General features: G+C 41.5%; 4 protein-coding genes across 4 annotated transcripts; 2 read left to right on the top strand and 2 right to left on the bottom strand.

Moving 5' to 3' along the window:
* Window positions 1-235: 235 nt before the first annotated feature.
* Window positions 236-2,639, bottom strand: LOC6589079 (cytochrome c-2). The gene is made up of 2 exons (XM_026989108.1): window positions 2,621-2,639; window positions 236-903 (listed from the first exon to the last, which is right to left on the bottom strand). The coding sequence occupies exon 2, from the start codon at window positions 858-860 to the stop codon at window positions 534-536; it is 327 nt and encodes a 108-aa protein (XP_026844909.1). The 5' UTR covers window positions 861-903; window positions 2,621-2,639; the 3' UTR covers window positions 236-533.
* A 926-nt stretch (window positions 2,640-3,565) lies between these two features.
* Window positions 3,566-7,120, bottom strand: LOC6589080 (cytochrome c-1). The gene is made up of 2 exons (XM_026988704.1): window positions 6,912-7,120; window positions 3,566-4,470 (listed from the first exon to the last, which is right to left on the bottom strand). The coding sequence occupies exon 2, from the start codon at window positions 4,459-4,461 to the stop codon at window positions 4,144-4,146; it is 318 nt and encodes a 105-aa protein (XP_026844505.1). The 5' UTR covers window positions 4,462-4,470; window positions 6,912-7,120; the 3' UTR covers window positions 3,566-4,143.
* Window positions 7,121-7,243: 123 nt separating this feature from the next.
* LOC6589081 lies at window positions 7,244-18,810 on the top strand. Its single transcript, XM_026988705.1, has 2 exons — window positions 7,244-7,411; window positions 17,998-18,810. The coding sequence occupies exon 2, from the start codon at window positions 18,096-18,098 to the stop codon at window positions 18,264-18,266; it is 171 nt and encodes a 56-aa protein (XP_026844506.1). The 5' UTR covers window positions 7,244-7,411; window positions 17,998-18,095; the 3' UTR covers window positions 18,267-18,810.
* Window positions 18,811-20,432: 1,622 nt separating this feature from the next.
* Window positions 20,433-21,277, top strand: LOC6589082 (CTD nuclear envelope phosphatase 1 homolog). The gene is made up of 2 exons (XM_002014721.2): window positions 20,433-20,452; window positions 20,502-21,277. The coding sequence occupies exon 2, from the start codon at window positions 20,614-20,616 to the stop codon at window positions 21,259-21,261; it is 648 nt and encodes a 215-aa protein (XP_002014757.2). The 5' UTR covers window positions 20,433-20,452; window positions 20,502-20,613; the 3' UTR covers window positions 21,262-21,277.
* Window positions 21,278-21,475: the final 198 nt, after the last annotated feature.

The raw sequence follows: 21,475 nt of genomic DNA, 5'->3' as shown, positions 1-21,475 counted from the left end.
GAAGCTTTGAATTGGCATTAATAAGTGCAAATTCTATCAGTTTAGTTTTTGTTTGCAATCTAAAATTTCTCTTTATCGTTTAAGAAACCAATGTGTCCGATTAAGAGTTGGGAGTTCCCTTAAAACTTATAGACCTCTTTCCCGGTACTCTTTGTTACGTGCAAGTTACTGGGACCTAAAGATCAACGAAAGCAAATAGTTTTCCTTCCTTCCAATAGAACAAAAATGCCGACAGTTTTATTTTTGTTTTTGTTTTTTGTTATTATTTAACTTTTTGTTGTTTTACGTGGTTGTCACAAGTTTCCTCAGCTTTAAATTAAGTATTCCACTTTTTATTTAAATTAAATAATAAATTTTCCTATTTAAACTTTATAATTAACATAATTGTAGTTTTTAGGTCTGTATGTAATTGTTGCTTCTGCTGCTGTTCATATTGTTGGTGTTGCTGTTGGATTGTGACTGAACACAATAATACATCCTGTTGTTGGGGTGGTGAGGTGATTGAAAGTAGAGGCTCCTTATCAGGAGGCGCCTTACTTGGTGGCAGACTTCAGGTAGGCAATCAGATCACCGCGCTCATTGGGCTTCTTCAGACCGGCGAAGATCATCTTGGTGCCGGGGATGTACTTCTTGGGGTTCTCCAGGTACTCGAAGAGGGTATCCTCATTCCAGGTGATTCCCTTGGCCTTGTTGGCGTCCGTGTATGCGAAACCGGCAGCCTGGCCAGTCTTGCGACCGATCAGACCATGCAGATTGGGACCAACCTTGTGCTTGCCACCAGCCTCCACGGTGTGGCACTGTGCGCAACGCTGCACGAACAGCTTCTTGCCCTTCTCAACATCACCAGCTGGAACGCCCATTATGGATTATGTGTGTGTGTTTTATGTGTTAACACGGACTCGACTAAAAGGTTGAAGAAAAAGAAAATCAATGATTAGTAGGTGCCGTGAAAAAGGTTTTTGTCCCATTGCCCCGTTATGTAAACAGGTGATAAGCAATGAGCGGAAACTAGAACCTGTTCAAAATGCATTACGCGGGTGTATAAGCTCTGTGATAAGGTAAATACTAATTGGAATACAATGCCATTATCTAACTGGTATTTTAGCTTATCTACGCACCCTTCCGCATCTCAAAAGTCCACGCGTGCTCCATTCAACGTCATCAGCACTCACACACAGACATACACACCCACAGACATCTCGAAAAAGCTTCAGACAGACGATTCTACTCTGGTCACATGTTGTTGCCCTCTCTCACACACGCTTTCGAAGTTCGCCCTCGTCTGACTTTTGACGGTGTGAGAATTACTCATTGCGTCAGAATAATTTTTTTGCTCAGCAACAGGCTAACTTCAGTTGGAAGCATCGTCCAATGGAAAACTTTAATTGTTTATATAACCATCGCACAAAAAAGCGATGGATCAGCAGGGTCTATGTTATGGTCAAATTCCCAATGCAGCTAATTGCGGTGCATGCAACTATTTGAACTTGAGAGCGACACAACAATTCGCCCCCAGAGAGGGAGAGCATGAGTACAAAGTGCCGTTGCAGAGAGGCAAGGCGCTTTCATATAGGGTGAGGCACTCGCACTATTTCTCTATTTGGGTGACTCGAAAACTGAAACCAGAGGGGGAGACTAGCTTTGGTGAGTTAAGCTTTCGTTCCCTTACAGATCGACCGTTCTGGAAATCCGTAGAACGCAGTCTGAAAATTTTGCACCCTGTATTCATACACTTTGGGTTCATTAATGAGTAAGTCACCTACACAAACGCACGCAAGCACACGGAGTGGGGGAGATAAATTACATGAAAGGCAACAGCAATGTCAACGTCTGGTTTGGTGGTGGCCTTGAAGAGAGAACTTTTCATTTAGCACTGCGTGAGTGTGAAAAACCACTTTTCCCCCTATAGAAAGTGCAATTGGAAGGGGGCCAAAGGCAGCCGAGAGAATGAGAGATGAGTGAAAACTAGGACAGCATAGCAATTTCCTCTCCACACAGAATGTTACATAAGGCAACTCCTGTAAAGGTGAAATCTTCTTTTGCAACAAAAATTGATGGAGCATGCATCGCGGAGAGTGTAAAACTCGTTTAGCCACCACGTGGCAGGCTTAGTGGAGCTGGGAAGCATGCATAAAAATTCCAAGAACTCATATTCTTTTTTGCCAAAGCGAAAGAGAGAGGACAAGCTGATGATCGGGCAACGTTCTCTCTCTCTCGCTCTACTGTTCATGTAATCGTCTCGCGCGCGAAGCTCTCTTTTTCAATGGCAAAATGTGACTTCCAGGCTATTTTTAAAATTAATAAGTTATTGCTAACTTTTGCACTTGGAAAATTCTAACACAATTTTTCGTAACAAGCTCTCGCACTTGTATAGAAATCCCACTCTCATATACACTCACAAGGACTAGTTTATGTAACCACCGAATCAACCCCCAAAAAAATGAAATTATTCGCTTGCGAATCGAATCTATTCAATTCGTTTGTACAGCTGTAAATTATGCAAGAGCCATGCGGAAGTTACAAATTTTCCGTTATTATCTGTCTTGAGACCTTGTCATTGTATAGCGCTGGCTAATATTTACGTCACTTTAATTTTTCATTAAAAACACCCACTACTTACATTGAACACAAACCGTTGCTGCGGACAGTTATTTTGCGAATGAATAGTCCGTGAATATTCGCGTTTCGATTCAATTCGATTGAATAAACTTAACCCACTCAACCCCCCTCTATTTAAAAATGTTAAAAACCTGAGTTAAGCTGCGGAAAAAACTGTTTGTGAATTATTCTTGTAGATTAATCCTTCCTTTTCCACTACAATCAACATTTCCACTATGTATTTCACTTGAACTGCACTAAAATTGTTCGTTTCATAATTTTCGAGGAGTTGATTTTTCCACTGGTCTACAATGGGTTAATCGTTCTCTGTCCATGATCGAAAACCATATTCTTCGATTTTGATGTTCGGTTTACTATTACTAGCTAGATAGCACACTTTTCTCTGACTACATAAATTTATCCCATTGATGAATACATTTTCTACAAAATAAGCAACTTTTAAGTACTTTTTTTTTATTGTATTCTGTTTAAAACAAGGTTTGAACAAAACAAGGCAACAAAAAACAGTGGAAACGTAAGTGAGTATGTGCGCTTCTATACCATATTTCGTAAATATAATATGGTTTTCCAAGTTGCTTTCAAACGTAATTATTAAAAACATTTTCGCAGATTGATATGTTTTAGACGTATTCATTCATACATATTCTTGGTCATATTCAAAATATCGTTGTGATAGCTTTAAAACAGAGACTGACTAGTTTCTGCATATCTTGGAGCCTCATATGACAAACATTCTCTTAGTTCTATAATATCCATTTCTAGGGTATGCAGATCCGCGCCATGTTGAGGGATATACTGTCCATCCATATACGATACCATCTTCACTCGATACTTTTGCGCTAAGATGCTCACTGCTACAAAAATATCACACAGCCCTGTTAGCCGCGCATTTGAAATAAAATAGCTTCTGCTTATCTTTTTTTTACATTTTCTTGCAGTTTAATAAAACGTTTAACAATCATTTTCTTGTATATAGTATAAGTCTGTAAGTGTATGTTTTTTATCTGTGTGTATATTGTTAACATTACATCATAAGATTTAGGGCTGGTTGGGAACCATTTTCTCTGTATACATATATCATTATATCAGTGTAGTGTAGTGTAGAATCAGTTAATCAGCGTATACAATTTCTGATTCTGTGTGCTAATTCGGTAAGCCTATGATATTTGGACAGTTATTTTATCTCAATGTATTATTTAAATGATTATATGTAAGGCGGTTTCACTTTTTGCGGAAACCTTTTCCTCTCCATATATCATTATATCAGTGTAGTGTGGTGTATAATTGAATCAGTTAATCAGCGTATAACATTTGTGTTGTGTTGTGATATTTGGACAGTTATTTTCATGTAGGGCGGGTTAACTAATTGAAGTAGGTGTGTATACATTTATATTCTTGGCATTAACGTTTGTATTGTGTTGGTCAAATGAGCTACTTTTGACACAGGTGTGTGCATATATTTATATTCTTGGTATTAACGTAGGGATAGTGTTAGTGTATGTGTAGTTGTTGTTTCGAAATGTTTTACTTATTTTTTTTAAGGTATGCAATCAAATCGGCACGGTCTTCGGCCTTTTTGAGTCCTGCGAAAACCATCTTAGTGCCGGGTATGTATTTCTTTGGATCCTTGAGGTACTCGTCCAGCGTCGAATCGCTCCAAACAACGCCCTTCTTTTGATTAGCATCTGTGTATTTGAAGCCCGGAGCAGAGCCGGATTTGCGTCCCACAATGCCGCTTAGATTGGGGCCAACCTTGTGCTTGCCCCCCGATTCGACGGTGTGGCACTGGGCGCACTTCTGTACAAAAATCTTCTTGCCGTTGTCTGCATCACCGCCCCCCATCGTGGATCACTGCAAGAAAGAGAAAGTGGAAACGGTTTAGAGTGGTGTGGGTGGGGATGTCCTCTAAGCCCATGCCATCATTGCCTTCACCGCACATGGCCCCCACTCAAGGACACTTCCGTTAATAAGTGAAAGGGTCTGTTCGGATGCGTGAAGCTGGGGGCATGCGTGGGCACATCAATATATACATATACATATGTATGTATGTACGTGTCCAACTGCAGTATATTGTCGTGACACAACCATTTGAAAGTCCAACCCACCAGAAAAAACCTTTTATCTAAGCCAAAATCTAGTGAAAACAATTCCTGTTACCAAATTTTGTATGATTTATTTGATTGAAAATGCCAGTTGATGACAACTGCCAAAGAGAGAGAAACAGCGACAGCGTCATCTGAAAAAGTGTTTTAGTATAAGGTGAGGTATTGCTAGAATTCGCTCTTACAATAATCGCCTATGTTAAGACTCGCTGAGAAAAGCCAAAGCATGAGCGTGAGTGCTTCACCTTAAAAAAATAAAAAAGACTGGCAGCGGCACTGGCAGTGGACTGCGCTCTGACGCGCTCTGACGCGCTCTCTTAGCTGCACATAGGGAGACAGCTGCAAATGTACAAAGCGAAACGAAATTGGGTCAGGAGGAGCAGAGAAAGAAGAAAACAAAAATGAATAAAAATTGATATTAAATGAAAAGCAAAGCAAAGAGCCACACACATGCACACAGCTCGAGAGCTAGGCGGCATTTCTAACGGGAAAAGTAAACGAAAGGTAATTCAATTAGCAGTGCAGCATCCCTCCTCTCCCCACCCCACTCCACCCCATCGCAGCAGCTGCACATGTGCTTTGAACATTTCCTTTCAATTAAAACGCATTTTACGCATGTTCTTCATCTTCCTGCTCTCCCTCTCGATACAATGCGGTGGCAAAAACACATGCCTTTCAAAGAATGGCAGGGTAACTTCGGCACTCCGAGTCGTTTGATACCCTTTCCCCCTTTTGACTTGACTTTCAAATGATTTTACATATTTTATCCAACAAAACATAAACTTTGTGGTGTCGAAGGGGTTTCCTTCTTTTGCTTTGCAAACAACTGGACCCAATCACGGTATTAAACAAGGGTATTAAAACAAAAGAAAGACAGTGGGAGCAAAAGTTGACTTACTCGGATATGATTAAGGCCCTGGCCAAACGATGCTGCTGAGGTAAAAGCATGAAAAGGCATGGAAGTACTTAAGACTCTTAGTAAATGAGAGTGCGGATGTGATGTAGGAAGTACAAAATCATAACGGTAAGTGCTGCTGCTGCTGCTGAGGCTATCCAGGCCCCTCGCACAGGTGTTTTACTCTACCCCGCCCCTCTCTCCATACCCATGACCTAACATAATTTGCAATGGAACCATAAATTATACGCAGATACAAGTATCCTGGGTCCTGGCTCGACTGGCTCCATTCCACCTCCCTTCTTTTCCTTCCTGACCCCTATAAATAAATGGCGCACAAAATTAAATTACGCTTGAACTGGCTGCAGTGTGAGCAGAATGAGAGAAGGAGAGGCTACGGGTGTATTGTTTTGCTAGATCTATTGCTGCGGAAGTCCATAAAAAGGTGCACGAGAGGTTGTTCAGGATTTGGGTCATTTTGCGAGACTGCAAATGGGAAAGCAACCGGAATGCGGATGCGGATTTTTCCAAGGGATATCCAAAGCGTGTGCGGGGGACAAGGAATACTTAGAAATAATTTCCCGTTTCATCAAATAGTCATAACCTTCTCCCTCCCCATTCATTCCTGGTCAGCAGGTTACCAAGAACCAACTCTGTGGCTGTTGCGCAATTTGGCATGACTTTGATGTTACCCCTACCACACACTGCATTGCCTCAACTCCCCCCCAAGCACTAATCCCCTACCAACCCCTTTCCCCACACAACCATTTCGGGTTTCCGTGGCCTGCATGGCAAAAACCCTACATTTCTTTTTGCTCTTTCGCTCTCTCACAGCATGTTTATATTACGCGCTTTTCGCTGCTGCTTCTTCTTGTGGGAGAGGGGCCTGCGGGGATGTTCTTTTCTAGAACGAGGTCGCTGACTGCCCTTCAACGATGCCTGAGACATTGCTGTTCTTCGATGCCCCAAAAGTTACATAAGCCCCCAACAGAAACAACAACTAGTTGGCTTTGCATTTTATGCTAGCACACAGAACGAACGAGCGAGAGAAGAGAGAATTGGAGATTGGGAGAGGAGCATGGCAGAGAGCAAGCTGCAGCCCGGCAGCACGTCAAAGCGTGAGAGCGCTGGCTGAGAGGCGAATGTGTGAATGAAAAATTGCTAAAAATGCTTCATTTCAGGCAATTTATAACTGTTTTTGCTCTGAGCAGCGCTGCACTCAGTGACGCCGCTGTCGCCGCTGCTTGAATGAATTTCAGAGAGCCAAATGCAGCGATAAGCAACAACAAACTTACCTGCTGGACTGCTCTCTCTCTCTCTCTGTCACGCTGCTTGTTGCTCGGCCGCCCACTGTTGGCGCTCGCTCTGTAAGTTTGGGCCGTCGGCTGTCGGCTGTCGGCTGTCCCTGTTTCTGTTTCAGCTGCGCGACGCGTTGTCATTCACTCAGCAGAGCTCGCCGCGATTAGTTCTTTCGATTCCCTAACGGTTTTTGCAATCCGAAAAATTACACTCCGAAGCTCGAAAATATTTTAATCGGAAAAATATAACTTTTGAAACAACAACTAGACGTTTGACGAATATTTTGTCTGGAACTGAAAATTTGTTTGAGGTCTATCCCCTGCAAAATATATTTGTGTACTGATTTCTGAGCTGTACTCGATTCTACACAAATCTTATTTGGAAGCCCAAGCCCAAAATTAAAGTCAGAGCCTACGCATTCGACAAGAAAACAATCAAAACGCTACAAATAGGAAGCTGCCTTAACAAAAAGGGAGCTGCCAACTTGCATTTTACGGTAAGTTTGCTGCTATCTTTATTTCCAGTGTTGTATAACGTTTTGTGGGACCGTGTGTTTTTTCGTGTTGCGTGTGTCCTTGCGGGGGCTGCACGTGTCCTTGAAATTCGTCAAGTGGTTCGTTTTCTCTTTCTATCTCTATCCCTTTCTTTCTATTTCTTTTACGCATTTTACGTAATCACGAAAAAAAGTTGTATATTTTGTGTGTTTCCCACTCGAGCGTAAATCACGACTCGTTTTTCATTTGGTTTTATGGGGCCCCGCCACCCCTCCCCCTTCCATTAAGTTTTTTGTCGCATTTCCCTTAGAAGTTCCGATTTGAATGAGGGGCTTTTTCGACTTCCGCATTTTCTAGCTAAGCCCCGATTATCCCGTCCAGGGTCCTCTTACCTCTTATCGCAGAAGGACATCGAGATGTGCAGGGGGGCGCCTCAACATGAAAGGGAACTTGCAGACTTTTTTTCTTTTGATGGAAAATGTAGTGAAAAAGCTGGGAAATTGATTTTCGTAGGAAAGAGGAAAAGTAGGTTATTACAATATTATTCTAAGGAAGTAGGAAAATGGCTTATTATTATTTATTATTATGTGCTGGGGGGAAAATAGCACTCGTATGTCAAAAAAAGGAATATCTTAGTAAAGTTGGTTTTATAGGGAGAGATGGAGGATGATCTGCGGTTTTATGTGAGGTTCTAGATTGGCATTGATATGATATAATGAAAATTAATGTATGAATATAAATACATATATATGTATGTACTTAATCCATGAAAGTTTGAAATATTTCTTGGAAAATTTCTTTTGAATTTAATGAATTCTTTCAATATAAAACTTTGCCTTCCAGTTCGTTATCCTCTTGATTAAACACAATATTTGTTGCAAAAACTTTGAAAGAAACCATTTCTTCGCACTTACGTGAACAGAACGGAATAAAAAAGAAGAATTTTTGAAGAAATTCCTTCTCTCTTTCTGCTTTATGGCCGTTGATTACTTTTGGCCCCACCACTCCTCATCCATCCGCCCACAAATAAGTTCACATGAAAAGTTTTCCAGGGCTTTCCCTGCACACTGCACCCCACAGGGCCAGTGCCAGTGCCAGTGCTCCATTTCAATTATGTCACTTCATCTGTATTCCGTGCACCAGATGAGAGGTACCTTGCCCTTCCCTTCGTTTCCCTTCCCTTGCTCTTCCCTCATTCTGGCACCACTTTATTAATCATTTTTGCCCTTTGTTTATCCGACTCGACTCACTCGCGTGAGTCGCGCGGATTGTACATATTTGGGCCAATGAGCATTCTGTGGAATGGCCTTTTGTTATGGGCCGCATTTGGTTCACATGCTGCCATGCCTTACAACCACCCCCTCAGCCACCCAGCATCCACATGAATTACAGCATAAATGTTGAGGAATTGTTATAATTTAATTAATTTGTTTTCTCTGCACGGCAGAGAGACATTCATAAAGCGAAATAATTAATATTCATCAAGTGACTTTCTGTGAACGACTTAATGATAACGAGCCAGCAGCATTTAGGCCACAAATCGAACATTTTGTCCATTAAATACATAACGTTTTAACAGCTGTTGGGGGGACAATCCCTAAAAAGAAGTGGCTTTTGTTCGTGCTAGCGTAGCTCCACTGTATGTACTTACCATATCATACTCCAGAGGAAAACCAAAACCGATTCCGATTTAGGTCAACTCCTCTGTTGGGGCATTCGTTTCTTATCATATCGTAAAGTGCACTTGGCATCCCTCGACCGAAACTATTACCAACATATGGGGCAGACACACACTCCCCCCGCCCCTCACTGAAGCTTATCAAAGTTTGTCGTTTGTATTATTACATTTATCACACTACCCGGAAAAGAGGAGGAAATCAATATTTGCTCTTCAAATCCAAAAAAAAGCAGAAACGCATAATGAAAATGAAAAGAAAACCAAATAACAGACCAGATTAAATCGTTCAAACTTCAATTTTGTATGGGCAGGAGAGCGCGGCGGGGGGATAAACTGATAAGAAATGCAAGCACTACCTAAATACTCCTTCCCGTCCCACCTCCATCTCCCCCCCCTCCATCTCCAAAAGAATGAGGAGGAGGAGTAACAGTCGAAGTAAAAGTTGGAGTAAATGTAGAAGGAGAGCCACAAAAAGTAGACCACAAATATCATCAATGACAGCAACAAATTGCTGGATGCCATGCCCCCCTTCCCTCCCCCACCCCTCACCGCTGGGAACAAGCATACTTATGTACTATTTCCCCACCTACGATAATGGTCTAAGCGGAACTGGATAGAGGAAAAGTAAGATAAGAAGAGAGAGATGTGTGTGTGTTTGGAAATGGAAAAGTTTCGTATTTATTTTTTGATTTTATGATGAATCATGAAACAGAAGACAAAGTTCTTGGGATTTGATCTATTGCCATATATGTATTTTTATAACCATAATTTATATTAAAACTTTGAAACCGTAGAAGCAAGCATTTCAGACACTATATATATAAGATAAGGTATTGAATTTCCTGAATTAAATAAAAATCGAAGTCAAAACCTAGCGAACGGTTATTTCTGAATGAGATAAAAGGTCTAAAAAGGCCAATAAATCCTTCCCTCTTGCCAATTCAAAGATAATGAGATAACTTTTCCTTGTTTATTTCCAACTAAATTCAATTAACCAAAAACGGAATTACTCACAAAAACAAAAGGAAGAACAGAACACCCAACAGAAATACCATCTACCAAAATGAGCCTTGTCACTCAAATCTCGATAAAAGTTCAACGTTGTTGAGTTATGGATGGAATGGAATGGATATGGACAGGGCTAAGAGGAGGAGCCTTTGACTGATTGAGATTAGCTGTGGAAATTAATGAGAAGGCATCCGTTTTGGGGCTTCATTGGGCTTACAATAAGCCCCAAAAACAATTTTGCCAAAACAAAAAAAAGCCTGAAGGTCGAACCGACTCGAACGATGAGCGGCATAAATTATTTACAACAATTTACACATTTAAGCCAGAGGAAAACAAAGGCGTGGTCGGAGCCTAGGCTCCCGGAAAAGCCAGGGTAGGAAAATTCAGTAAAAAAAACTCCAAAAGCGTGTCAAATGGAAATTGAAAATGGTCAACGGGACAAACGAGAGGAAATTCACAAACTGACAGACAGACAGGCAGGCAGAGGAGGGCCGGAAAGAAGGGAGTGTGGAAATGCCCTGTCATGTCAATTAGATTTAATCGAAAATCGATACCCCATGATGCTTGAGCTTGCAGCGAAAGGTCACCGGAAAGGTTGATCCACAATATGCAAAATATGTCGGCCAGGCGCTGACCGTACGCGTACCCGAGACGAGTCTTAGCGTGTGTGTGGTCTCTGAGAAACTACCGAGTCATCTCTGTTTATCTTTCGAAGGCTCTTCAAGTACTCGTAAATGTTCTGAACTATGCAGTTGCCACGTCGGATAAACACTTGAGAAAAACCCCGTCAAGTGAGGAAAATCATTGGAAAAGCCCACATTCGATGGCGTACACAGCAGAAGGTTCCGAAAAGTAAGCAGAGACAGGCAACACACTGGTTCAAAGGTCCAAGGAAACAGATTAAAGAAGGGCGGGGAAAAAATGTATGCCATTTTATGGTAAAATTTACTAAAGAGTTAAAAGAGAAAATTAGTAAAACTTTCGTGCTCCCTTGCTCCCATTTCTTGCTCTTTCGCAAATGCGAAAAGTACCGAAAAGTACCACATTGCTGCTGTAATCTTTTATTTTCTCTAAAAAGAATTTCATTTGAATATCTGAAATTTCCAGCACATTTTTCCAACGTGAAACCACTGTGCCCGTGATTTGAACTTCAATTGAAATTTAATGTGTTATTTTCCTAACATTTGAAATTCATTTGTTTTTTATTTGTTTTAAATTTCATTCGATTTGTTTTATTGTTGTTGGTATTTTCTTCATTTGAATTTCATTTGGGTCTTAATTTTCGTTTACTTCATTAGTAATTCATTAATTTTGTTCGAGACCATTTTATGGGCCATCAAATGATGCACAGAAAATTGTTCAGTGGCCTTCCCTCCATTAGCAATACGATCTATCGCACTCTCTCTCTCTTACACTATCGCTATCTCCCCCACTGTATCTTTCTTTTGCTCTTCAGTTTTTTCCGGCTTTATTTCGTTGCGGTTCAGAGAGAAGAGCTGAGAGCCGCATTTCTTATCAGGCTTGAAAACAAAAAGATTTTCCCATCATTATGTAAGAGGTTAAATCGACTATAAAACCATGCTTGGCGTCCCCTCTGGCCCTCACTTCTACCCCCTCCATCGCTAACGAGGCTGGCGGCCACAATGGCCTGCCTGGCCCTTTTTGGGTTTTAGCTAATGAGCGAACGAGCAGCGATGACGACTCGCCGCTGACCGAGCAATTTCTTTTGGCCAACTTTGAACTTCGGATCTTCTTTTGTCGATATTCTTCAGGTTTATTTCGTTGGCCTCATTTGGCTTATTGTTTATTGGCTTTTCGCCCCCCCTCTCCATCGCCCTTTCTTGTGGTCTTTCTTTCTCGGACTCCTGCTCTCCAGTGTTTATTATTGTTTACTTGGCATTTCATGCGCAATCATGATATAATATTTGCATTTGTATTGGCTTCGTGGCGTATGCGTAACATTCAATGCAAAAGAGCAGGAAATGGATAGTGGATATTGGATATTGGGGGAACAGAACAGTGCCGTGCCACTCATTTCTTCCTCTCTCTCTCTCCCTCTTGCATCGCACTTTGTCTGTAATTGCTTTGGGGCATGATTTGGTTGTGGATTTGTGCAGAGGAGAGGCGTGTGTCTGGAAATGGGAGGTTTTCCGCTTTTGGGTCAGTGGTTTCAGATTGAGGAAGGAATTCGGTTTGAGATTGCTGTGCGGGAGATTATAGTACGAACAGATGTGGCCCTGTGGTCCCAAAAAAGATCTTACAGCTCTAACCCAGCGGTGGTGCGTCCTGACATGACGCGGCACATTGATGGTCGACACGCACAAGTGAGAATGCCAGGGAATTGGGAAAACAACATACACTGCGTGTGCATGATGCTACACTCGCATGCTCGACTCGAGTACAGCTCATACTGATTTCTGACCCCACAACACACAAGTTTTAACCACATATATCCCAAACATCTAAGGATTTCCCTTAGATTAATACTACAGAAGCAATTTCAGCAAGGAATTTAAATTGTGGCGGACTTTTTGCTGGCTAAACTTTTCCACGAACAGCTGAATGATGGCTCAGACTCTGGTTTTTTGTTCGTGCTGCTCTTGCTATTACTTCTCTAACAATTTTCCATTTAAACGGAGTTGTCCCTGCTGTTTGCATCTCACTCCAGCTGCTCCCCATTGTCAATTATATTTGTCTTTCTCAGGCAGGCAGTGGCTGCGACAGCGGCAGCGGTGTTTGTTCTCTGTATCTCAAAGATGCATAGATACATGGGCTGCATGTACTACGGGGGGGTACCAGTACCATTCCATAGCTAACCCGCAACATGGGTATTTTTTCTTTTTTGTTAATTTACATGACAACACGTTTCGAAAGTCAGTCAACACAGAGAGAAAGAGACAAAGAGAGAGAGAGAGAGAGATAGATAGACAAATAGGGAGGCAACCATCATGGAACGCGGATGGTGTGGTGGGGGGTATTGTAAAGTATCTTGTAGATACATTCGCTTGTAAGTTGCAAGTTAACTAGACTGTTACAGTGTCGTTGGGGCAGGAGATCGCGGGGCGGTGCTTCCCCCTAGGGCACTTGCCGCCTTTTCTGCGGTTTTTTCGCTCTCTCGAAAAGGCCCTCCCAGTCAAGTCTCGTCTCGCGCTGCTTGACTGCGGTTCTGGGCCAAAACAATGCATCTGGGATCACTTGCCCCATCTCTTGGGTAATTTCTTCCTACATCTCTTCTCTGTACCTCCTGCCTTGCCTGCTTTACTGTTACTGCAGTAACTGCAATCGGAAATTAGCATTCTTATAAATATTTATTCTGGTTTTTTCCCATCTTCAGTGCTGTTGGAAAACGGAGAATATACATATCTTCTCCTCCTCTTGGCCTCTTCATCCACTTATACTCAAATTATCTATATGAGTAGTAAATATTTATGAGATACTCGTATCTCTTAAATATGTATTGCCTTCTAATTGTCGCCTCAAGTTGAACAGGTCCAGCCGCCTCTGATGTCATATTTGTTGTTTGCCATTGGTTTTGGTGAGATCATGCCGCACCCCGAAATGGAAAAAGAAGCTTACGACGAGATCCGTGAAAAGATTTTGTCATGTAACATTTGAATGGTGGAGAGGCGGTTTGAGGGGAGGCTGCAGTTCAAGGCCTTCCAGTTTATAGCTCCATTAAATCAATCAAACGTAATATGCGTATTAAAGTACAGTCTGACCCAATTAGATATCGTTATCTATTTAGAAAAATATCTCTCAATCCGTTACTCTTCTTCCTCAGTCTACCAGCAGCCACATTAGCAAGCAGTTGTTGCTTTCCCTCCCGCTCTCTCTAACAGTAAAGCAAGCAGTTCACAAGCAGTAACAAGCAGTTACAAATAGGACAGTTGTGTGTGATATTGAAGCCTCATTAAGGCGGATGTCAAGAGTGGAATAGAGTGAGGGAGAGAGAGATAGAGGGTTATAGGACAGTGGCAGATAGATAGTGTGGCCGTCGGGGCGGGGGGGAGTGATGATGGTTGTTGTTGCTGTAGCTGTGGTGAGGGTCTCTCTGCGGTTTTGTCTGTCAGAGGAGAACGCGCTCAACTGGCACGCGCTTGATAACGCTCCTCCTCCGGGTACCATGGGGAAACAAGTGGGTGGGGTGGGGGGTAAATAGAGGAACGCTCATTTGAAATGCAATTGGAACCGCACACTAGAGACAGAGGCAGAAAGACTCAGAGACAGCCACTAAAGTGACATCTAAGCCAGCGACAGTGATAGCCACTACGATGATCTGTGAACAATGGACTCGGTAGACACAAAACAAAACAATGGAAGAATATTTTGTAAGAAGAATTAGGAAGATGATACTGATATTTAATGGATGAAGAAAAGACATTGGTAAATATTATAGCCCATAAGTGTACGGGTTATTTCAGAGGAGACTCGTATTTCATATATGTATCTCAAATACAGTAGATCGATTCGCATATACATATGTAGATCTTAGATATTTGAAAATAAGAATAACGTACGCTCGGAATGAAGTAAAATATTCGAGTTTCCATTGCATTGCTATTTCTATTGGACTGAAAAGTAGGTTAACCAATTTGATCAACGGCATTTCACTCTGGAGGGGTCTGCTGCTGCTGCCATGTCCCTCAAAATGTCAACTTCACTGCAATGCTGCTGCCACTCCCTCTTCAATCATTCCCCCCAATCCTTTCATTCCCTCCTATCGTTCACTTTTTCAGCTGTCAGTTTTGGGGACGGGACGGGACGGGACTCCTTTTCAGGAGGAAAGCGAGTGGAAATGAAATGAAAAATGCATGAAAAGCACAAATTGATAATTGAATTTGGCACTGGCTCAAACTGCACTTATGTTATTGTCGTTGGTGTGTGTTGTTGTGCTTTCAGATGTTAGTTGTTGTTGTTGGGGCTATTGCACACAGCATGAGAGGTGGCAGAGCCAAGTGGGTCAATGTGAGCCGCCGCCATCGGGCGAGAAGCCGACGGTGACAAGCGACAACTTGCAATCAACAAAACCATAAAATTGAAGCCAATTAGAAGGAAAATATAAAATATTTGAAATAGAACTCAACAAAGTGCCAGTGGTAGAATAGGGGGAGGGAAGGGAACGAGGAAGCTCTAGATATTGTTATATTATTAAACAATTATTAGGAAGCAATGTATTGGTAAAGCATATAAAACAGGACACAGACAAATTTGTCAGATTTTATACTTAAACATTTATTATTAGCTGTTGGACACCTATTGAAGGCCCTAAAATATACATATTGCGATGTCTGCATGGGTGATAAAAAGCAAAGAAATGTCGGAACACGCGATGATGGGCCACAAATTACACCACTGACGGCGGGCGGCGACATTCGATTCCCAACACTCGACACTCGTAAATTCTGAGGGGTAGATGTGTGGTGTGGCGCCCAGGATATTGAAATACCACCATGACCCTAGGGGCAGAGACAATCTAAAGTATTGCATGTTCGCACCCATTTCTCTTTGCCCCATCTCCTCGTCCTCTTTTAATACGGTATTCGGTTAATTTAAAGGCAATAAAAACATCACGCATACGCCCCGCAGTGCTGGCAGAGGCAGCGGCAGAGGCAGAGGACAGGACAGCCAGAAGCAGCAGCGCCAAGATCTTTTAAGATAGGGTGAAGCATTCCCACTTTTCAAAGTCCCTTTCTCTCTCTGGGAATATGTGCGAGAATTTTGTTGCCTAGAATTGCCTCACCTTTTTAACATACATTGGCATTGGACAGCGGGAGAGGCAATAAAATAAATGCCTTGGAATTGTAATCGAACAGAGCGACCAAAAGAGAGAGAGAGAGAGAGACAGAGGGAGGGAGGGGTGAAAAAGTTCAATCATTAGTTTCTTGTTGGCACATGACACAACGCAACGAACAAAACATAACAGAAAAAAAAGAGTGTCACTGAGGGGGAATGACGTGGGCGAGCATCGTGTTGCCCCGTTAGGCTGTGAGCCGCCCACGCCAGCGCGCTCTCTCTCCCGCTCTCTCGCTCTACACACTGCTGACAGCGCAGCAGCTGCATTTGTCCCATCAAAAGATTAAAGCGCAACAAGAACAACAAATATTTCTCATTCCCGAAAATGTTGATGTCACAAGAGGAGGGACGAAATGGAAACCAGTGCAGGGGAGGAGCAGAGATCGGGCAGCGGATCAACAGTACGGCAGAGGCAGGGCAGAGGATCAGCAGCGCCAAGGCAAAAGCAGAAGAAGAAGTGGAATGGGCAGAGCAGTGGGCAGAGGACAGTGCAGTCCCTGGAATGTGTATAAATTTCAAGCGAAATGGAAAAAAGAAGAAAATATGTAAAATGAACTTTAAATGCTCTTGGAATTGGAAATCATTTAAATGATCGCATTTCTATAATTAGTTGATGGAAATGATTTTTGAGCATATTTTATGGGACATTTTTCTATTTCAGTATTTACATCTCCAATTCGCCCATCCATAACATTTCGGTCAAAAGAATTTTCCACATCACCCATTGTACCATACCATGGAACAACTTTACCTCCCGTTATCTCTCTCTATCTCTCTTTTTGATCGTAACGGTATAATGAGTTGAGGCAAATGCGCAGGCGTCTCTCGAGCAGAAAAATATTTACAAAATAGTAATGCTTACAAAACATACAAAATGGAAAACTATTTAGCAAGAAAACAGGAAAAAAGAAAACCAAAGATTAAGCAAAAGCCACAGTATTTTTATGTTGTCGCGTGGACGAAATAAGCTGCTGCTGGCGTTGCTCTTTTTTGTTTTCTTTTTTTTGTTGCGTGATATATGGAAATGTTTTATATGAGCGGGGGACGGACTGCACTTTTGGGCTGACAGAAACGAAACCGAGAAAAAAGCGCTGAGATTGTACATACATATGTATGTACATACATATGAACAAATTTTGGTTTTACTGGAAATTGAAATTAATTTGCTGCCACAAGGCGGTTGGTAGGAGGGGGTGGAGAAGCATGTGTGGGACGAGGGATGAGGCATTGCATAATTGCAAATGACGTAGAACTTATGTATGTAGTCTTTCCCTTTGCCCTCTCTCCTGGCAAAACATACAGAAGCAGGATTTTGTTCAATTAAAGCAAACATCAATTCTATTTCTTTGTATAACAGTACATACATATGTACATACATATGTACATATGTATATGTTCGTTTGTGTCTCTCTTTGTCACATATGTACATATGTATGTATGTGTTCTCGAATGTAAGTTTTTTCATTGACTCGCCGTCGACAGCAGAGCTTTGGTTGGATCTGGAGAAACTGGAGCGAGCATGCAACCGTTTCATTTTTGGGAGGGTGGTGAGGGGGGTTTCGGTTCTCTTTTGAGCATCGAGCAAGGTCATCAGCTTTTGATGGGTGTGCATGGATTCGTTTATGGGATGTGATGTGGATAGATGGGTGTCTCTGTGTGTGATTGTGTGGCGGAAGGTGACGCCCTGATTGAGGCAATGGAGCATTTCGATTAGAGGTGAGCAGCAGTTCCATTGAGGAACCAGTTCCATTTGGACATGTCTTTTATGGAGCTTTCTAGACACTCTAAGAGTTGAGTTTTTTGTTGTGAAACCATTAAACAGCTCATTCCAGTGGTAAAATTAAAGAGCTTTTGCATCTGTGATATATTTTTGTATTATTTCCGAGTTTATTTGGCTAAATGTCCATTCTTTCGCCCTTCTACCTCATCTCATCCTCTATCCTGTTAAGTTTTTGGAGAGGGTTTCTGGGATTTGCTGACTGCCGCTCAAGTGTCACGGCAGCCACTCGAATGTGAAGGATGCTTAGAAGCCCCTCAACAGACTGAGCCACTTTGAATAGCACTCGACTAATACTGTCTCTCTCTCTCTCTCTTTCTGTCTCTTTTCAGCATTTGCGTTTCGTTTGTTCCACTCTTGTGCCAGCCGTAGCCCACGCCCACATTTGTGGCGTGTGCAACCAGAAGCCGTCAAGACGACTTACTCGATAATGAAAATGAGCTCGCCCAGGATCATGCAGCAGAAACGGAGTAGCAAATCCTCCAATTCGTCGCGGGTCTCAATGACGACCTCGACGGCGGAGGAGAATCTCATCGAGTCGAAGCTCTTTAGCTGGATGCGGCTCTTCCGCTTCGCCTCGCTGCTCTGCCGCGCTGAGTAACGGGAGTTAGTCCTTCTATAAGATACCCGTACACCCCAACCCCCACCCCAACTCCATTAAAAGCCCCCGCAAATATTAAGAGAAATGCATACAAAAGATAAAGATACCGATACTCGAACTAGTTGCCGCTTTTCAGTCAAGTTTTCCTATACTTATGTATGTATGTACTACTCGTATATAGACAATTGAGACGGATTACATTACCAAATTCACTTAACCTTTTTCCAGCAATGTAGAAATGTAAGATTAAAAAAGAAGGAATATTCCCCTTTCCCACAAAATCCCCAAAAAATTACAAAAATGGATGAAAACCATGTTTAAGTTTAAGCTTCTTTTGGGAAATCGAAAAAACCCTAATTTCTGTTTACTTTTCACAATTAAGTCAATTTTTAGTGTAAATTCCATGGGAATCCCCGCGAATCCCATTGGAATTTCTCGCGCCTTTCGTACCTTTTGTATTGTAATAAGTGAAAACAAAGAAAACTATGAGAAAAACAACAATTACAACAACTTACAAAGCTAATAAATGTTACATCATAATCCATTTGTTGCGTTTCTTCGGGTTCTACAGAGCTTTCAGTTTCAAGAACAGACAACACGAATAAATCTATATTTTTGTAATTTACAACACTGTTTTTGCGTGTCACCAAACAAATCAGAGTAACGTTTATGCAAGGCTATTAAATAGATAAATATATTAACTAAAGATGCAAACCAATGCAATACTAACAATAATAACACAAATGTATTTATATAGTAGAGGAATGAATATATTTACACATTATAACCACGTGAGGCAAGCGGGTATATCCAACACTAACAGACACTAACCAACACAGAAACATAACAGAAACCAACCAAGCAATAAATAATAGGTTCCCAGCAATATGAAAAGTGCATTTAATCCAAAGAAGTTGCCAATCAACAATAATTGTTGTTAACAAATTAGCAATCCAAAAACACACGAATATCAATAGATAACAAATTTAACAGTTTCTTAAATTCCGCATAATCTCAAGCCAATGACAGCAAGAGAACATACACAAACATACGCCCACAAAAAAGTTATCCACGATTTTCGAAATTCAATTTTAACTATTAGTTAGTTATAAGCAAATGCAACCCTGCAGACATGAACAAGAGCCAAAACTATACTAGAATATAGCAATACGTACAGCAGCAGATAATTGTTGAGAAAAAAATGCAATAAATCGATATCGATAAATAAATAAAGTCTTTAAGCTGTTGAGTGTTCAATGCAATTACGTTAAAGATTGTGTTTTTATTTGTTACAAGTTTGATTTCTAGTTTGAAGCTAATTTGAATTTGACTATATCTTACAGAGTGCAAAATCTGAACCAGATCGTATAATTATTATTGCCTGAATCACGAAAACAATTTCACTCTTTCTCGCTCTGTCTCACTCTAACACACAGGTTTCATGATCGGTTTTGCCAATTGCAAAATATGAGTTCAAGGATCTCAGAACCTATAAAAGCCAGAGCAACCAAATTTGGTATCCACACTCCTGTGATATCGGACCTTGACCGTTTCCTGTCCAAATTTCGCCACACCCCCTTCCGCCCCCGCAAAGGACGAAAATCTGAGGCAACCACAAATCTCAGAGACTATTAAGGCTAGAGTAACCAAATTTGGTGCACACACTCCTTTAAGATGTCACTATAAAACGTATATCTCAGAATTTCGCCCCACCCCCATCCGCCCCCACAAAGGACGAAAATCTGTTGCATCCACAATATTGCAGATTTGAGAAAACTAAAAACGCAGAATCATAGTGAATGACCATATCTATCCGGTTGCTGAATTTGGATCAGATCGGATAATTAGTATAGCCAAAAGGAACAAATCAATTTGCAGTGGCTACGCAGTGCCCGACGACACGCTCAGACTGATTTTCTGTCTCTCTCGCACGCAGTTCCCCCTCGTTTTGATATAGCGTTAGGGTATTTTTATAGTTGTAAGTGGGCGCCATTTTTGAACACGAACTAATCAACTGTATATTAATAATCAAATAGGCTACTGAAAATCCGTCATTGTCGTTTACGCTGCTTTGATTCTCAAAAATACAGTAACTGTTCTGTTATAGAGTTAAAAGCAAAAATGGGAGTTGACGCAGCTTCCTTAAATACCAGTAATACTTCGGCAATTACTTTTTTTATCACCATGTAAGTAACCACAATGTTAAGCCAGTCTATACAACCCCCAACTCCATAGACTCGGAATCCTGTTGGTGGGAACTCTGCTGCGCTTTAGGCGACGCTTACGGTATATAACCAATAAGCTATGCTATGAGCTCTTTCTATCAAAATACCTGCACGGCGACTACATGACCTCTTGTTCCAAGCGAAAACTTACGCTTGTTAAGAAGAAAACTCTCGTCCTTGACTTGGATGAAACTCTCATGACCTCAGTATTTGTAAAGAAAGGGGTGAAAGGGGGTCGGGGTTCGCAGAAAAAGTGCAAATGGCATTATGTGCCAGTTGATTTCGAGTTTAATTTGCACGATTCTACGGTCAAAGTGTACAAGCGACCCTTTGTCGACCATTTCCTGGATCAGGTCTCGAAATGGTTCGATATAGTCGTATTCACTGCTGGAACCGAGCCATATGCCACGCCTATTATTGACTATTTGGATGGCGGACGCAACATTCTGGGACATCGGCTGTTTCGCGACAAATGCGTCACTGTCCAAGGATTCAATGCTAAGTTCGTATCGATTGTCAACGACGATAAGGCCAATGTGATTCTCCTAGATAATTCAATACCTGAGTGCTGTTTCAACATGGACAATTCCATACCTATCTTCGACTACATTATAGGTGATTGGGACACTGAGTTACTCAACTTACTGCCCTTTCTCGATGCGATTCGATTTGCCGGGGATGTTCGGTCCGTCTTGAAGCGTTGCAAGAGATTGAACACGCTTGATTTGTACTTACAAAAGCCGCACAGAAATATTAAATCTAAAAACTAACTGCTCTAAGGATAATCTGTGCATAGCCTTACTAATTCTCTGTTAAAACGGCTTAAATGGATATAAAAGCTCAAGAACTTTACCTGTTTAAATAGAGGTTAGATGGGCTAAGATCGTTTTTCGTTATATTTTATCGATAAGTCCGAGGTCACACTGATTTTGTTGCCACCTTTCAAATTTTATACTTTTCATAGTATTTTCCAGTATATTTTAT

The sequence above is a fragment of the Drosophila persimilis genome, unplaced genomic scaffold, assembly GCF_003286085.1.
Source record: "Drosophila persimilis strain 14011-0111.01,24,50 unplaced genomic scaffold, DperRS2 tig00000191-arrow-pilon, whole genome shotgun sequence".
NCBI classification, from domain to species: domain Eukaryota; kingdom Metazoa; phylum Arthropoda; class Insecta; order Diptera; family Drosophilidae; genus Drosophila; species Drosophila persimilis.
The sequence above is the reverse complement of the archived record's forward strand: the minus strand, read 5'-3'. Positions and strand labels throughout refer to the sequence as shown.

Bases quoted from the DNA above. Each gene is read 5' to 3' on its own strand.
- LOC6589082 (XM_002014721.2), top strand. From the start codon at position 20,614: ATGACCTCTTGTTCCAAGCGAAAACTTACGCTTGTTAAGAAGAAAACT.
- LOC6589080 (XM_026988704.1), bottom strand. From the start codon at position 4,461: ATGGGGGGCGGTGATGCAGACAACGGCAAGAAGATTTTTGTACAGAAG.
- LOC6589081 (XM_026988705.1), top strand. From the start codon at position 18,096: ATGAAAATGAGCTCGCCCAGGATCATGCAGCAGAAACGGAGTAGCAAA.
- LOC6589079 (XM_026989108.1), bottom strand. From the start codon at position 860: ATGGGCGTTCCAGCTGGTGATGTTGAGAAGGGCAAGAAGCTGTTCGTG.